The following is a 17,135-nucleotide window of genomic DNA, read 5'->3' on the forward strand; positions in this document are numbered from 1 at the left end:
CTCCACAGGTATGAGGCCTGTGTTGTGACTCACCTGTAACTGTGCTGCTGGCAGGTTGACGTCAGCCACCATCTCTGTGCAGGGGTGCTCCACCTGCAGCCGGGGATTCAGCTCCAGGAAGTAGAAGCTGCCATCCTGGCTGTAGAGGTATTCCACTGTACCCGCACTCACATACCCCACCATCTTGGCGAGCTTCACGGCACACTAGGAGATGAGACAGAGAAAATGTTTAGCCCACATATAGCATTGTCAACCATCACTTTCATTCCACCTATCCCATCCACATCTCACTTTCTTACTGGAATTCTAGAACAGCCACAATCCTGTGACAAGTACGATAAGTGCATTTCTCTGAGCGATTTCTGGCAGGCGGCTCAATTTCTGGGCTTACTCAGTAATGCTTCTGGATGGGATTTTTGCTGTCCCTGTAGAATTTATAACGTTGGAATCTGTCAACCCCCATTCCTCTCTGTGAATGTGTCAATACACATTCAAAACATCACTGACCACTCAGGAGAACTAAACATCCTATGTCACAAAAATGTTTTAAGTCACATGGGCCTCTTTCTGAGGAGGATTGGATTTAAGTCACATGGATTATTCTTGGCGGACCACGGGCTGGGGTGGGGAAGTATTGTATACACACCCCATATATAACAAACCCACAACCATGTAACCACAGAGCCAAACATTCAAAGATCTCAAAGAATTTTGACAAACAAGTTTTTCAGACATTCATATGCTGCATACTCAGGGATCATTTCTCCCACTATTGAAAGCAGCTACTTCTGGGATGGAACTCTTCAGTTCTTTGACAGCACACACAAACAGTTCTGGGAACATGAGTGCTAACCTGTACATACTAAGACTGCAACGCTGGACCCGGTGTTGCTATCTGAAGAGACTCTCACCATTCCTGTTTTTTTGGAATGTCAGAGAACTGGCTCCTTCTGCAGGCAGAGTATCGCTTTTCTCCACAAAAGGAAGGGAAAGTGGAATTCACAGACCCACACGCACCTGTTCCATATGCTCAAACACCACTGAGGTAGCAATAGTTGCAGGAGCCTCTTCGATGATCTTCTGGTGCCTGCGCTGCACTGAGCAGTCACGGCCAAAAAGGGAGATGGCATTGCCGTACTGATCCGCCAGGATCTGCACCTCCAGGTGGCGAGACTGCTTGGCTAGTCTCATCACAAAGATGGGCGAGCCTGGCACTTCAGCTTGAACCTACAACAGAAACAACATAATGCAAACCAACTCTTCCTCCTATTCTGACACAAAGTCAGGATCCTTCTTCAGCTGTCTTTCTGTAAGAGGCTGTTAATACTGTAGAGTACTAGCACAGAGTCTCACTTGTATGACCAAAAGTTAGAAATTTGAATGCTCTGCATATCTATTTCCATCTGAGAAACTCAGAACACTTTACAAACATTCATGAACTGAACCCTACAGACAGAGAAACGGAAGCACAGATGAAGTAAGTAACTTAGAATCATAGACTATCAGGGGTGGAAGGGACCTCAGGAGGTCATCCAGTCCAACCCCCTGCTCAAAGCAGGGCCAATCCCCAATTTTTGCCCCAGATCCCTAAATGGCCCCCTCAAGGATTGGACTCTAGCCCCAGGAAATAATATTAGAGGTGCAGTATCAACAGTTTAAGCAAATCTTATTGGAGGCATAGGAGCATTCTGTAACGAAGAGCCAGACAGAGCGATTTTAAACAGACCATTTAACCATCTCAGTGCTGCCTAACACAGCAGGGAGTGCTGGTAAAATTCAGCTCCAGCAATGCCCCATGGGTCTTTTAGATCCTGATAGAAGTGCTGTCCTGCCAATGGAATGGTAATCGATGAAAGAACACCGCTGCCATCTGTTGCAGCATGGAAACTGCAAGGGAACACCGCAGGGAAGCATTTGAACTGAGACACCAATCCACAATGGGCTAATGCAGCACATACTGACCCCAGAGCACAGAGTGCGACCAAACCAAAAAAAAAAAAAAAAAGTTCACATAAACTGCGACATCAGCAGAAGCCTAGGGCATTTTCTGGGGGAACAAACTACTAGGATTTGCCATGGGCCATTCATTGCTGGAAATACCCTGTGCTCCAGTGGTGTATAATTTCAGTACAACCTCCCTTATCTAAACCTCACTTATCCGCAATTCCCCATTATCTGAAACAAGGACACATTCCCCAGCATCTGTTAATTACATTTTGAATTCCCTCTATTACCAGAAACCACAGCAATCAGACTCAGCATCAACCAGGGTATTTGGTTTACTGGTGTTGTGCTGGAGTTACTATAGTCTCCACAGATATTTGGGCATTCTAGTGACATAATCATGGCTATAAAGCAAAGTTTGGCAAGACCCCAACAGTTCAGAGCAGCAAGAAAAGTGTTGATGGATAATAGAGTGCTTTCTTCCCTTAACATTCCCCAATAAGCTCTTGCTGACCTGTGCAGAACGTCTACAGTGACCTCCACACTAGAAACAAGACAGCACAAATGAATGGGAAGAGAGTTACCTGTCTAAAAAGGTTGGGGAAGTCATCTGCATTGTTAACTTTCCTGATTCCTTTTCCTCCTCCTCCTTCAGAGGCCTTGATCATGACTGGGTAGCCAACTTCTTCAGCTGCCTGAAGATGGAAAGAGAAAAGGATTAAGTACAAAAGCTGTTTAGTAGCCTATAAAACAAATTAGGGATTTCATTCTTTTTCACAGTTTCAAAGTTTAGGGTCAGAAGGGATCACTGGATCATCTAATCCAGGGATCAGCAGCCTCTGGCAGGCCGAGCTGGTTTGTTTACCTGCAGCGTCTGCAGGTTCGGCCGATCACAGCTCCCACTGGCCACGGTTCACCGTCCCAGGCCAATGGGGACTGTGGGAAGAGCGGCCAGCACATCCTTCAGCCCACGTCGCTTCCCGCGGCCCCCATTGGCCTGGGACAGTGAACCGTGGCCAGTGGGAGCTGCGATCGCCCGAACCTGCAGACACTGCAGGTAAACAAACCGGCCTGGCCCACCAGAAGCTTTCCCTGGAGGGCCACGTGCCAAAGGTTGCCGATCCTTGATCTAATAGGACCTCCTGCATACCACAGGCACTTATAACCCCAATAACTTCAGTTAAACTAAAGCACTCTAGTCCTTAGGAGATTAAACTGTTTTCTACCACAATCACAGAAGAGAGACTGCGGCACCCAGACCTCTTCTAGTTCTAGAAATGAAATGGAGCCCTTGCTGCAGTACAGTTTTGTACCCATCTGCCCTTTCTTGCTCCTAAATTTCATGCATCTGTGCACTTTTGCTTCTGGTCCTACCCAGGAGGTAGGATACCAGATATCTCACATGAAAGAGAATCCTATTCAGAGGACTTTCAAGCCCCAGTTTTGCTGAACTGAGAAGTTTGGCTAAGCTTTGAATTCCTATAGGGAATCAAACCCCAGACTCTTGAGGTGTGTACCCATCACTGGCTTACGTAGTTCTTTCTAAAGTGGGCCGAATCAAAGACACCCAAGTAGTATCCACCTACCAGTAACCCATCATCCACATCTTTCACGTAGCCTTTTTCATACAGCTCCTGGGGCACACTTAAGATGCGCTTCTGAAAGTCATTCTCCTGCCAGTCCACTCGGAGGCCTAAAATACAAACAACATCCACGGGGTAATGGAACACCGCACCTTTCGCTTGCATCACCTTGTCATTCCCCTATAAGTCTTGATAGGGCATTTTGGTTCTAGGCATAGCAACAGAAACAAAAAATAGGAGATAAAGGACGGGGGGAGCTTTGGGATGTGGGGAACCAGCTGCCAAACTGACAGCCCTAGAAAGCGAAGTCCTTTCTCCACAGAACAGGTATAACGGAAGCAGTATCAGCACGAGCATCTCAAACCTAAACTGGAAGGAGAAACAGCCCAGCCTTTATGAGCTCTTTGAAATCGAAAAGGCACCTGCACCTTCACCCTGGTTACATGCCCCATGAATAGGCCATGTATGCTAAGTACAGGTAGCAGGAACATGAGGGACTGACAGAGTTACAATTAAAATGAACAAAAGTTCAGCTTTTTAAAACATGGATCATTGACCAAACGTCTAAGGTATATTCTGCAGTCACGATCTACACCTTGGGTCGCACAGGAATGGTTATGCCATAAAATCACACACAGCACATGGGCCATCTTCAAAAGGAGATTTTTCAATGCACCGAGGTTTCCTGAACTTTCAGGGTGCCTGAGGGAAGGGCAATATAACAGTAATCTTTATGGTACAAACAAGGATCAATGTCTTACCACTGCCGCTCCATGGGAGAGTTGGGATGCCCGCAGTTTGGGCCACTATCGAGGATGCAATTTTATCTCCTAAAGCCCACATAGCCTGGCTTGGGGGCCCTGCAAAAAACAAATAAGACCCATGAGGGAGATTACTCACAGAAATCAGGCACCAAGGAAGATCCAACCGTGCATAGTCTTGATTATGTTATGCTAGATGGGTAAGAAAATACTCTGCTAATGACTGTCTCTTGGAATGGATACTATGAGCCACATCATGGAGTGGTGTAAATCAGCATTGCTCTGTTGAAGCCAATGGAGCTATGTTAATTTACATCAGTCAAGGATTTAAAAAAAAAAAAACAAAAAACATTCAAATGTACTGTACTGCAGGTTCTCTGAGAAGGAAAAATTAAACACTACAGTAATGCAACCTGATGGCACTTCACAGCAGCAGATGTGTGAGCACATACAAACATGCTATTGAAGGAGAACAACTTTCAAGAACCACTACCCTCACACAAACTCTCCTCCAGCAGGGTCAGGAGGAGTCTGCTTGATCAGTCGATTCCCATTAGCGTAACTTGCATACCTCAAGACTCTTTTCTGGAATGGCAATTCAGTTTCCCATTTAAAGCTCAATTCTGCACACTTTACACAAGCAGAACTTGTACTGACTTTACTAGGAGTTTTGCTTGCATGGGAGTGCACCATCTGACTGATAAGAGTTTTAAGTTAGAGGTGGGCTTATTGTCTAAACTTCACATCCAGACTTCCCTGAAGTTCAAAGGTGTTCTCTGTGGTTTTGTGTCAGATTATTAGAGAAAAAAGACCAGTCACACAGTTCAGAATTGGGTATAAACATCCCTAAAGTAGAGGGCTGGGATGTTCAGATCAGGACTTGTAGTCGGGGCACTCGGATCAAAGTTTTACCCAATTTTCAAATCCTAAAATAAATATCATATAGTCCATTACATTATGTGACTAATGGTGCAATATAGTGCATATCCTAAACAGTCAGGCAATGAGTTATCTGCCATGTTGGCTAAAATGCAAAACCCACCTACACTCTGGTCTCAACTCCACTTCTTCAACAAACCCTTATTACAAACTCAATCTTTAAATTAACAACAGAGGGGTTTTTTCCTTTTTTTCCTACTTTAACAGCAATGTTTTCTAACCTCCTATCTCAGCCTGAACCTAATACCACTCCATTCTGCAGATGATGTGTTGGAAAACCCGACAGTTTTTAAGAAGTTCGGTTCAAGACACATGAAATATTTTCTCTCAGCAGTTGCTTCAAGTAAAGAGAAAACTATAAATGTGAAGAACAGGCATTAGAGGTGTGCGTGAACTGAAACCAAACAGCCCTAGACTTTGGCAAATTCCAGATCCAACTTAGTCAACTCAGGCCTTTCCCTAATTAAAAACCAGCTACAGGCTGACAGAAGCCACAAAAGGTCCTTTGTGGATGGCAAGTTCTATGGATCTGCATGGAAACAAATGAAGTGATGAGGTTGTATAGCACTTTTGTCTCCCAATCTTAGTCCTTGTACTGACCAAAATCTTCTCTAATCCAACAGAGCGTAATCCAGCCTTTTCTTGTGGCCTTCAATGAATAGGTCTAGACTACATCATTAGGCAGTGTGTTCCATTTCCCAAGGTGCACTCTGTCAGTCTTGTATGTGTAAGCTTTAGATTGTTGCTCTTCATTTTAGGTCCTGGATTTTCCATCTTTCCAAGACCACGTTTATAACTGAGTAGATGGCACTGGGCTGTGAGAAGCTGCAAGTCAAAAAGAAAGGTCCTTACCCATGAAGGCAATTCCATTTTTGTGGAGGAGTTCTGGTAGTTTGGGATTCTCGGAGGCATGCCCCCAGCCAGCCCACACTGCCTGGAGAGGAATACAAGGCAATTCATTCCTTACAGTTGCAAAAGGGAGTCAGCAAACAATCAAACAAACAAATAATCAATCAAGTGGATGCTCTGAGCCTTTCCTCTCCTCACTGAAAAAGTTTCAGTCCCACATCATTCACACACCAGACAGTATACCTGGTTATTAATTATACCTGGCATAATTCAGACAGAGAACTGCATCTCAAAGACAAGTCCCCAGAGAATGACATGATAAACTTTTGAAGAGTATTTAAGGGCAGAGTTGTGCTAGGTATACCACAATACCTGATGCAAGTATTTACATCTGGAAAATCAGCCCCATTTCACTGCTCAGCACCTTCATTGCTCCAAACAACCTGCTATTTTTTCCCAGACTATTTCTCTGACCTTACTTTCCTCAGATGTGGCTCATTATTCATGGACAGGAAAGACTGCCTGATTTTGCTTTTAATTCTAAATTCTATCTTTGCCCATTCTCACCTGCACTGGAATCCGTTTAGCAATATCAAGAATGAGTTCCACATTTGCATAGTTATTGTTGTTCGCTCCTCCTGGCACCGGGACATAGTGATCTGCCATTTTAATGTACTCTGTGGACACAGAGGGAGTCACATTTAGGACACAGCCAACCAGCAACATTCAGCCTTAAACCCTAAACAGTTTGCAGTTTTTACTTCCATTAACTCAAGAAGTACTCAGGATTTGTTGTAATAATAAAAAGCACAAATACACAAACACACACATTTTACAGAGAGATTTTATCTTCCATGCATTTCACAGATGATGTTAATCAGCGTATCAATCATTTAAGCCTCCAAGCACCCCTGTGAAGTAGTTCAGTATTACCCCAGTTTAACGACAGGATAAGAGGAGTACCGAGGTGAAGTGTGTTTTGGCTGAGGTCACACAGCAAGTCATTGGCAGAGCCAGGGACTGCATCCAGGAACCCTAGCTCCCGAGCTTTGATCTCTAGATTACAGTGCCCTAATCCCCTGTTCCAGCAGCCAGACCATTCTCTCTCCAAAAGGAGGCCCTCAAAGACATTTCTTATTCACAGCTTGCTGCATTTTTAAGGCAGTGAGAAAATTAACACTTCAGGTGTAACTTTGTGAGTCTACAATGCACTCAGTTTCGCTCTTTGTACTGAAGGCAAATGCAAGTGATCTCAAAAGGCCTCCCGGTTTAAGACCAAAAACAAGCACTTGTTTAAGTGTCTATACACATATGTCAAATCTAGAAGTGAAAAAGCAAACAGAAACCAGGGTTTGAGAGGGGACATATTCCCATCAAATCTAAAATGGCTTTAAATCCATGACTCAAGAGCTAACTCAAAAGATCATCTGACTGGGGCTTTACATTCTTTATAGTTTCAGATAAAAGCGTTTAATCTCCTCCCGAGTTAACTTGTCACTCGATAGGTGAGCAAAAATATGTACTCTGTGCTCACGCACACCATCATGCATATTGCCCATGCATAAAGTTTTGAGTGGAGGAGGGCCTATTTCCCCTAACAGGTCATTACAACTCACCTGCATTTGCTTTCAGATCTTCAGGAGTCACCATGACGACAAACCTGATTGCACGCTCATTTCGAAACATCTCATAGGACCAGCGTCGGATGGATCTCATACATTTCACTGCCGCAATCCCATTATTGGCAATAAGGACCTAGATAGATTAGAAACAGGGTGGAGAGGTAACCAAGGGGAAAGAAGGACTAGGCAGCAAGGGAGAGAGGCTATTCAAATATTTGTTTCTCCTGAGTGCATTTCATCCGACCTGTTGGTCAAGCCCTTTCCTCAACACAGACCTCTCTCAGTTCAACAAAAGCATTCCTTTCCACAGCAATCAACTCAGAAACCAGCTCTTGCTTGACCATTAAGATTTTAATATAATGCAATTCACTTTGCTTGAAGAACAGGATGGGATGCTGGAGCAGGACCAATAAGCTGCCTGCAGCACCAGCTGCTACAACACTTGCAATGAGTTCTTGTCAACTCCAGGGAATGGGATGGGGAAGGAGCCTCTCTCATTAGACCGTTAAAACTAGAGTGGAGAAAGCACTATAAAAATATAATCCCACACTGACAGCTGAGATGCCCTGGATCATTCAACAGACATCTCTAACATCCGAGAGTCATATTCTACATCAACTTCATCAAGCCTCATGCTTATTGTCACAGGAGGCTGAAGTGACAGGATATTTATCCAACATGGCAATAAAAGCAAAAGAATCATTGTTACAGGCAGAAATGCAGCTTTCAGTTCCAGAAGTCTCAATATTTGGCATTTACTAGCCTACGAGTCCTGTGTTACACAGATAAAATAGCTTGATAGAGGTGGGCATGCAAATAAAATAATAAAAAAAACACAACTCAAAAGAGCTAGTCACTTACCTTCTCGATAACTTTATTCCCCCCAAAACGAGTAACAAATTCTGCAGGGGAGGCCACAGTGAAATCCCTCTGTAGATCAACTTTCTTCCTGTCCCGGCCTTGCTTTACAAGGTGCAAGCCGGACATACTGGGCCTAAGGGAAAGAAAAAAGGGTGACTCCACTGACTTGGGGGTACAAGTCGGTATATTTTACAGATGCCCCAGTGGGCAAATTTTTGAAGTTTCCTCTGGGCAAAATTATTTATGGTGATTGGCAGAATTGTTCAGTCTCCAAGCGTGAGCACTCACAATGAACTCTACGAGAATTACTTACAAAATGCATGTAATGGTCAGATTGTAGGTGTGGGTCACTGAGGCCAGTGGAGGGGAGAGGGGAAGAACTGACTGGCCAATACATATATAAATTGCTAGTTATGTCCCTACACGGAAAGGCAGAGTTAACGTTATCTCAAGATGATGTTGCTAATATATCTAGGGAACCAGAGAAGTGACAAGGAGAGACAGGTTCCGTCTTCCAAATGTAATCTACAAAACAAAACAAAACCCCACATCTCTAAAGAAAAACTTTCTGTAAGTCACTGCAAAAAGTCTTTAGTTGTAACTCTGTAGCTGGCCAGTTCATCAATACGTCCCAATCAACCAGTTCACTTCTACAGCAACACATAGCTCTTCAGTATTATCCCTCCTTGCTACAGCCACCATTATTCCAAAAGATGACAGTGGCCCATACTACTTTGAGTCAATAAAGTCTGAATTCTATTCATTAGTTAGTCTGCATAATTCATGCAAACAATGAAGGACAATCTTGTGGTTAAATGAAGACTATGCCCCGCCGCAGACCCACTGCATGACTATGAGAAAATCAGTCCCTTTCCGTGCCTCAGTTTCCCCGACGTAAAATGTGGATAAAATCTGTCCACGCTTCCCAAGGGTGATGCAAAGCTTAATTCACTAACATTTATAAAGCACTCTGAGATTCTCAGGTAGAAGACTTAAAACAAGAGCAAAGGATTATTCTTGCATGTATCTGTATCACTGCAGCATTACTGGTACAGTAAGGACATTTAGGTCTTTTTTAAAAATAGCAGCGTAGAGCCCCAGGCTAGAGCACAGGCTCCAAAACCTTCCCGCCCCGCAGGGTTTCAGAGCCAGGGCTCCAGCCCAAGCCCAACCGCGTACATTGCTATTTTTAGCCCCACAGAGCAAGCCCAAGTCAGTTGAGCTGGACTTTGAGTTTCACTGCCACGTGTCTTTTTTGCAGTGTAGACTTATCCTCAGTTTCTTTTCTTCAGATGTTCCCCTTCTACAAATGCACCCCAAAATCTCTGTCCTCAGTCTGATGCGCTGGAAATGACTCACGTAAATCCCAGCACACCAATAATAGCTGAATAGCCTCAGTAATTACAGGTTCCATTTCTTTGTTCTGCCCTAAAGCCCCATTTACACCCATGTTAAACCTGTTACCTGAAGCTGTTTTAAACCGGGTGTAAAACAGAGCATGACCAAAGTTTACAGTGACACCAGTGAAATGGCCCATCATCTGTAAAACTCTCTGTGAGCTAGTTGTTTTGTCACTTTTTAAGGCTATGGCTACACTACAGCTTAAGACGACATAAGTTTATATCGCTCAGGGGCATGAATTAGTCACACCCATCCCAGAGCGACGTAAGTTACACCGACCTAAGTACTGGTGTGGACAGAGCTGCCAGCGCTCATTGGGGATGGAGTAATTAAGGCCACAGGAGAGCTCTCTCCCATCGGCTTAGCGCAGTCCACTGGAGAGCTTACAGCGGCACTGCTGCGAGCTCTCTAGTGGAGACATAGCCTAAAAGGCAGCAACTCAAGTTTGGCTGTCTCTAGAGCTCAAAATATATGCTCAGGCATATGCACCCATAATAGAGGACAAAAAGGGGACTGTAGGTATGCACATAACCTGGCCCATTTCTATATAAGAATAGCCTGTGTCTAATTCAAATGACCTAGCTAACCTCCTTCTTAAATTCAGCATCGCTCGGCACTTACTGGGGAAGCTGGACGCCAGTCTCCAAAATCAAATGCATCTATTTGCACATTACTAAGAATGCACATTGTTCAAAATCATCTTACATGAGCTGAAAGCCAGAAAAACCCAGCCTTAAGCAGAACCAAAGCAAATGACTGCGTAGACCTGCCAACTCCCATTCTGAGTTAATCTCTCCTCCAGCGGGAATAAACGTGGTGGCAACTTGTGTCCAGCATCAATCCTTACCCCGGCCCGTTAGATAGGAGCCTAACACCACAAGCCTGTTTACTCAGCCATGCATACTCCGCACATAGTGCAGTTCTTTACAAGGAGGGTATATGTTATTAGGCTTTTAATTAGATTTTAGAGATTGTTAAAGTTTTTTCACAGTGTCGCCCACATTGCCTGGTGGACACCTCCCTTCCCGTTCACTATTGTGTGATCCTTTCCACCACCTCATGTACTTTTGGCCTTTAGTAGCTGGAAACCAGGAGGATGGCCGGCCGGCCAGCCAGCCAGCTGTGCGCACGCGCGCACACACACACACACACCACCAGCACGTGGTCTGTGGCCTTCCCTTTGGCCATGGTACACAGCTTGGGAACCCCTGACCTAGGCTGGTTACTGAAGAATTGGTGGCATTGAGAAACTCCACTGGGGAGGAGAGAGGGAAGGGGGCAGACAAGATGACCCTTTAATAATGGAACTTGCCAGAAAAATCAAGGCCGGTAAGGAAATAAACAATGATAAACACACCTAGCAAGTTTGGGGTGCCTGAGCAGTACAGAAGACCAATCCAGCCTATGGCAGCCTGTCCAGCATGAACCCTACTTAACAAGCCACAAATTATAACCACAAATCCTAATTTCAACAAACAAAGGTTTAATTTGCAGCGTGAGCCATTTTCTGACGCATGGGGGAAATTTCCATTGCAAGGGGAGACAGAGGCCTCGCTGGTGAAGAGATCCACAAAAGAAGGTTTCACAAGCCAAGTTGTTTTTTTATACTAATTCTGAGAAGTGGGAAGTTGTTCCAAGCAATGGGAGGGAGACATGAAAGGAGGCATGAAGCCAAGAATAGGAAGAGGAAAAGGAGGCAGATAGGAGACAAGCCCCTCTGAAAAGCCCAGTCCTAAACCTAAGAGAATTAGGCACCAAATTGTAGTAAATCCACCTCTCCAGGAGTTGGCAACTAGGTAAATGGAATAATCCTTCCATCGACCGAGCTGCGATTACAATGAGAGTAAGGTTGATTGAACTACATCACCCAGGGCAAGAAATTTTTCACAGCCCTGAGCGATGTTGCTAGGTCAACCGAAGTTTCAGGAGCAGACCAGGCCTAAGAAGAACCAGGGCAAGCAGCATAGAAAGGGAGAAAAGATGTAGGTGAGACTGGAACTTTATTAAGCCATATACATCTCAAAAACAGTAAAATTAGAGTACAGCAACGGAGAAGGAGAACTTGCACTACATCCTAGTATATACATTGCACAGCAACCTAGGACTGAAGAGGCCACCTCTTGATTACATGGTTACTGGAAACCGGCAAATCAACAAACAAGAGAACTAAGGGACAAAGTACAAATTTGGTGTCCACTCCTGCAAACGCTTATGCATGTGAGTGTTAGTCCCACTAACTTCAAATGAGTACTCAAGAGCACAGATTCCCCCCACACAAATGTTTGCAAGACCACGGCTTAGATATTCAGAATAAAACAAACTGCTTGCAGGTATAGCTCAGAGTCTATTTAGTAATAGGCAGCATACTGATACATGGAATCTAAGTACTAATAATTGAGAGTATGTATCAACTCGGGGCAGAAGAAAGAAGCTTTTACTTTTTCGGGAGGGTGGTTGGTAGAGGGGGAGTATTGCCTAATGTGAAACAGCACCAAACAAAGCAGGAATTATCCTGTGCAAAACCAGCAGCCAGCCCAGCTGTAGACAGTTACAGTCTAAGTTACTTGGCAAGGAATGGCAACAAGTCACTTTGAACACAGCTGCAGCATTTGGTTGTCTCTTGAGAGCCCCTATCTAGAAAGTTTGCTGTTGCAGTTTTGGAAGCTGAACTGAAAGTTCTGCAGCAATTCAAAGAAGATCTGTCCCTGTCACTCTTTGAGCATATTTACTTTCTTGCTACGACACAATAAAGCCTCGGTTGCAAAAACTGCATCCCCAAACGCCTCCTACCAATTCAAAATTCCAAGGATGATCAAATCACCACTGAAAAATATTAAGGATCCGGTATTGATTTTCCAGAGGAAAGTCTCTAACCCTCTCAGTGCTGTGAAGATGTAATTTGTAATGTCCGACCACAACAGTAAAGCTTGAGCAGTTCTTACCTTTGGAGCATGTGGTACCTGACCTCTTGAGTTGCCTCTGCAGAATCCTCCATGGTGGTCTGCTAGAGGGATTTCCAGATTTGGATTTTGTTTATGACTTGTTTACAGTAGTTGCTGGAAGGAGAAAGGCACAAAGTGCCTCCTTTGAACTTGTATGGTCCCTCTTGGAACTAGATTTGAACAGCAGCACTCCCTGATTGCCTCAGATTTTTAACCTTTGTCTCTCACTTCCCCACCCTCTTCAGTCTCAGCCACTCTCTCTCTCTGTCCCGGTGACACATGGTGTGTCTATTCAGCTGGGGCAGCAGCTTTCCCTGATCTGCATTTGAGAGAAGAGGGTTGATCAGGGAGGAGAAAGAAAAGATCTACAGGTTATGTAATTGGGTTTAAGAGACAGCATTGCTACTGCAGTTTTCATGCTGCAAAATGGCTTTTCATTGCAATGATCATTCTCCGCGCACAGAGTGAGGTCACTTTAGAATACACTTTACATTCCACAGTTTCCCGTTTGTCAGGACTATATGTCAAACACACCCAGAGACAATGCCTTGGTGGATACATGGATACTGGCCGGTGGATCAGCAAGCACTTGCTCAGAAGCTGCATGGGTGCAGTGGGGGCGGAGGGGGCACCACTGCGGTGTTCCTTTTTTAGCCAATAATCCCAGAGAATTCCATCAAGCTAAAAGGACTGCTATCTAGATCAGGTTGAAAATAAAGTCACCATGCTGGGCAAATGACACAGAACATGTGCCCACAGTTAAACAGAGGAGAATCAGATGTGAAGCTTCTCCAGTCACACAGAGAATGATGGTGTGGATTAGACAGGACGAGGGATGGTCCAGTGCACTAGCCTGGAAGCCAGGAGACTTCAATTCAATTCCCTGCCATGCCACTGGCTGGCTGTGATGCCTTCTGCAAGTCACTTAGTCTTTCTGTGCCTCAGTTCCCCATCTCTAAGATGGGGATAATGATACTTATCTAGCTCATAAGGGTACTGTGAGGATAAATAAATGAAAGATTGTGAGGATCTCAGATACTATGGTGATGAGAGCCCTGTAAGTACCTAAGATAGAAATAAACATGAGCATCAAGCACACACAAAAAGGTACACTGGGGACCTCTGAGCACAAAAACCGTAAGAAGAAGTGTAAGTGTATGTAGCAAAAGGTAGAACATCATCCTGCTCGCTGTGAGATCAGAACTAGATGCAGAAATCGGATTCTGTTTTCAAATCCTGAAAAGTACAGGGACCCATCTCCAGTTATCACATAGTTTAAACTAGTACAGCCTGGATCCCAGCCTGCAGAGGGTCTGCCAGCATGAGTGACAGGAGGGAAACTATAGAACCATCCAAAGATCATTTCAATAAGGACGCACCCACAGCAACCAGTAGAGTTTCTTGGCCTTTACAGCTCTTAACATGGTGTCTGCAGAAGCCTGAAGCAGGTCAACAGGGTGCCAGAGCAATGACGAGGTAAGCCGGTGCACTGAGACAAAGAGAGGAACTAGGAGTAGGGGCACATGGTGAGGGAGAGGGGGGGAAGCTGCCATGTCTGATAAAGTTCAGGCAAAAAGGCCTGTGTGGATCCACTTTCCCTGAGCTTTATCAGCAGAAAGGTGGAAGGACACAATGACACCCTGTGGCTGCAGAGAAGGAAGCAGATAGAGCAGCTGCAGTGCAAGGGAATCTCTTCTGACTAGAGAACAATGCGGGTAAAAGACTTAGTGGAAGGGTCTGAGCTGCAAAAATTTGGATCTGGATGTCAGCCCCCAACGCGCACACAGAATTTGGGGTGATCAGCCCTAGAGATTTGGTTTGATCCTTTGTACGAAAGCCATGGAATTTGGCTGTGTGCTGGATTCTGACACCCGAACTTTGGGGTGAGTGCTCAGATGCTGGTTGTGCGGGAACATGACTGCTTCTGTCCCTTCCTGACGTGATAGAGAAGGAAGAGAAGAAGCAAGTCCTGAGGGGCTGCTGCTGTCAGTTCCTTCATCAGTGGCAAGATTCCTTCAGGCTCCAGGCTCTGCTCATGGAATTGCTCCACGCTGCCTTCCTCTCCCATTTTTATTAGGAAGCTGCTCTCAACCAAAGCACACGCTGTTGAGATGGGGAACCTGGGATCCCAGGTTCCCCAACTGCTTTGCCTACCCACCTGGAGATTAACACCCACTATTCTGAAACCATCCTTTCATCCCAGCATTAACAAGCATTGACACAGCAGATGTAATACTTCGTCTAGGGCGCAGACCTGGTTAATCACTTCATGGCTAATGAAGCAACTGGCATGTTCACCCAACAACTAAATGCATCACTTCCACTGATAGCCTTTGCTTACATTCACTGAGTGCTAGGGACCTTTGGAGGCAGGCAGAGCTAGTCAGAAAAATTGCCACAATTCATTTTCCCCATAGGAATTTGCCAGTCTTGAAACACTGCATAGAAACAGTCGAATTTCAATGAACTCCCCAGCTCCTCCACAGTGGGCTGTTGGGGAAGTGGGGTCCACAACTCCAGGGCAGCCCACCACATGGACTGCCCAAGCTCCCAGGTCCTTGGCAGCCTGCCAGGAGGGCTACAGCAGAGCTGGTGCTCCCAGCGCTTCCAGCTCCCCCTTCCACTCATCAGGCAGATGACAATGTCTGCCAAATGTTCGAGCCCCCCACATCCCAAACCCACTCAGTCTCCGAACTTGGGAGCCACGGAAGAATAAATCTACCGCCTCTGTTACAATTATATCAAGCCTGGAGCAGCCACAGCATTGGCTAAAAATATGAATCACGTCTGGTAGCAGCTGAATTCACTGTGAGGCATGCTACCAAATCAGTGCACATGACTTTGGTGCAACACAACCTCAAGAGACATTCTGCACAAGGATAGTACCATTCTGATATAATACTCCCCCTACCCACCCCAAACAACACACACACTGCAAAGGTTATTTCCCGAGCATCTAACTACAAAGACACTGTCCATGTTACCCTAATTACAGTAAACACAAGAAATTCATCCTCTCTTTGGCCCCAGGCCCATCGTTAGACAAAAAGACAAACCTATGCTGTTGTCTCCCATTCAGATCTCTAACAAATGGAGAGCATCCATTTTAGACACGTACCTGACGCACATTCCAACTAGGAGCCTGCATTGATCCCAGCACTGTAACATGCCTATCAGTGACGTAGCAGTTTATTCCAGAGGCAGTGATGCATTAGCTGGCTTGTTTGCAATGCAGTCTTAAGCAGACGGCAGCACGCGCGCACACACCCACACACACACACAAACCCTGAAAGGATTATTTTGCACACTAGGCCTACAAAGGGTGTGGAGAGGCTGCTCTGATCATGAATGCAGTGTTTTGTTTTTTTTTACTCATGCTGATTTACAGATGTATCTAATCCGAGTGGGAAGCTTTAAGCGCAGCTAAAGCAACCATATTACGATCTACTCCAGTTTCAGAGCTGCTCTTGCAAGCTATTTTACGGAGACACACAGACAAAGCAAGCGCGCACCCATGCAATTTAGAAAACGAAGTAGCTTTGGAGGGCTATTTTAGACATAGAGGAATGGCTGAATATGCTTTGGGTAAGAAGTAGGAAGGATATCGGGGAAGATAACTGACTGGACTTAACCAAACGCAGTTCTACTTCTGATCCCTTGAAAGGTTACATGTCATATTTCATCCTACAGGTTTCAACAAAATGACATCAGTGGTCTCAGATCTGCTTGAAAGGCCAATGCTTACGGACCTTAAATCATTAAAGACTGGGCACGATACAGCAGTAGTTCTCAGCCAGAGGTACACATACCCCTGAGGGTACTCAGAGATCTTCCAAGGGGTATGTCAACTCAGCTAGATATTTGCCTAGTTTTACAACAGGCTACATAAAAAGCACTAGCAAAGTTAGCACAAACTAAAATTTCATACAGACAAAACAGGGAAGTAAGCTGTGACGCTTTTACATTTTTATGTCTGATTTTGTAAGCAACTAGTTTTTAAGTGAGGTGAAACTTGGGGTATGCCAGTCAAATCAGAATCCTGCAAGGGGTGCAGCAGTAGTCTAGAAAGGTTGAGAAACACTGCGATAAGGCATATGTCATCCCCTTTATTGCTCAGGATGTTCCCCACACTGATATCCATGTGAATTCTGAGCAGGGATCGAGGGGAGACTGTAGCCCATAATAATTATTCTGGAACCAAAAACCGCAGGACCCAGCCTAGCCCAAGGGCTG

The 17,135-nt window shown here is 45.0% G+C and overlaps 1 protein-coding gene across 9 annotated transcripts in view; it reads right to left on the reverse strand.

Moving 5' to 3' along the window:
- ACACA (acetyl-CoA carboxylase alpha) overlaps positions 1–17,135 on the reverse strand; it is a 206,454-nt gene that overhangs the window by 145,796 nt on the left and 43,523 nt on the right. For 8 of the 9 annotated variants that reach the window (XM_043531245.1, XM_043531243.1, XM_043531244.1 and 5 more), the window contains 9 exons: positions 8,560–8,692; positions 7,693–7,831; positions 6,644–6,753; positions 6,080–6,161; positions 4,289–4,387; positions 3,531–3,637; positions 2,529–2,639; positions 1,018–1,227; positions 34–204 (listed from right to left, as the gene is read on the reverse strand). In XM_043531245.1, the coding sequence (XP_043387180.1) occupies positions 34–204; positions 1,018–1,227; positions 2,529–2,639; positions 3,531–3,637; positions 4,289–4,387; positions 6,080–6,161; positions 6,644–6,753; positions 7,693–7,831; positions 8,560–8,692 (1,162 nt within the window). Of the gene's footprint in view, positions 1–33; positions 205–1,017; positions 1,228–2,528; positions 2,640–3,530; positions 3,638–4,288; positions 4,388–6,079; positions 6,162–6,643; positions 6,754–7,692; positions 7,832–8,559; positions 8,693–12,902; positions 13,222–17,135 lie in introns of all 9 variants that reach the window. The other variant, XM_037880660.2, reaches the window with a different exon arrangement.

The sequence above is a fragment of the Chelonia mydas genome, chromosome 17, assembly GCF_015237465.2.
Source record: "Chelonia mydas isolate rCheMyd1 chromosome 17, rCheMyd1.pri.v2, whole genome shotgun sequence".
Lineage (NCBI taxonomy): Eukaryota > Metazoa > Chordata > Testudines > Cheloniidae > Chelonia > Chelonia mydas.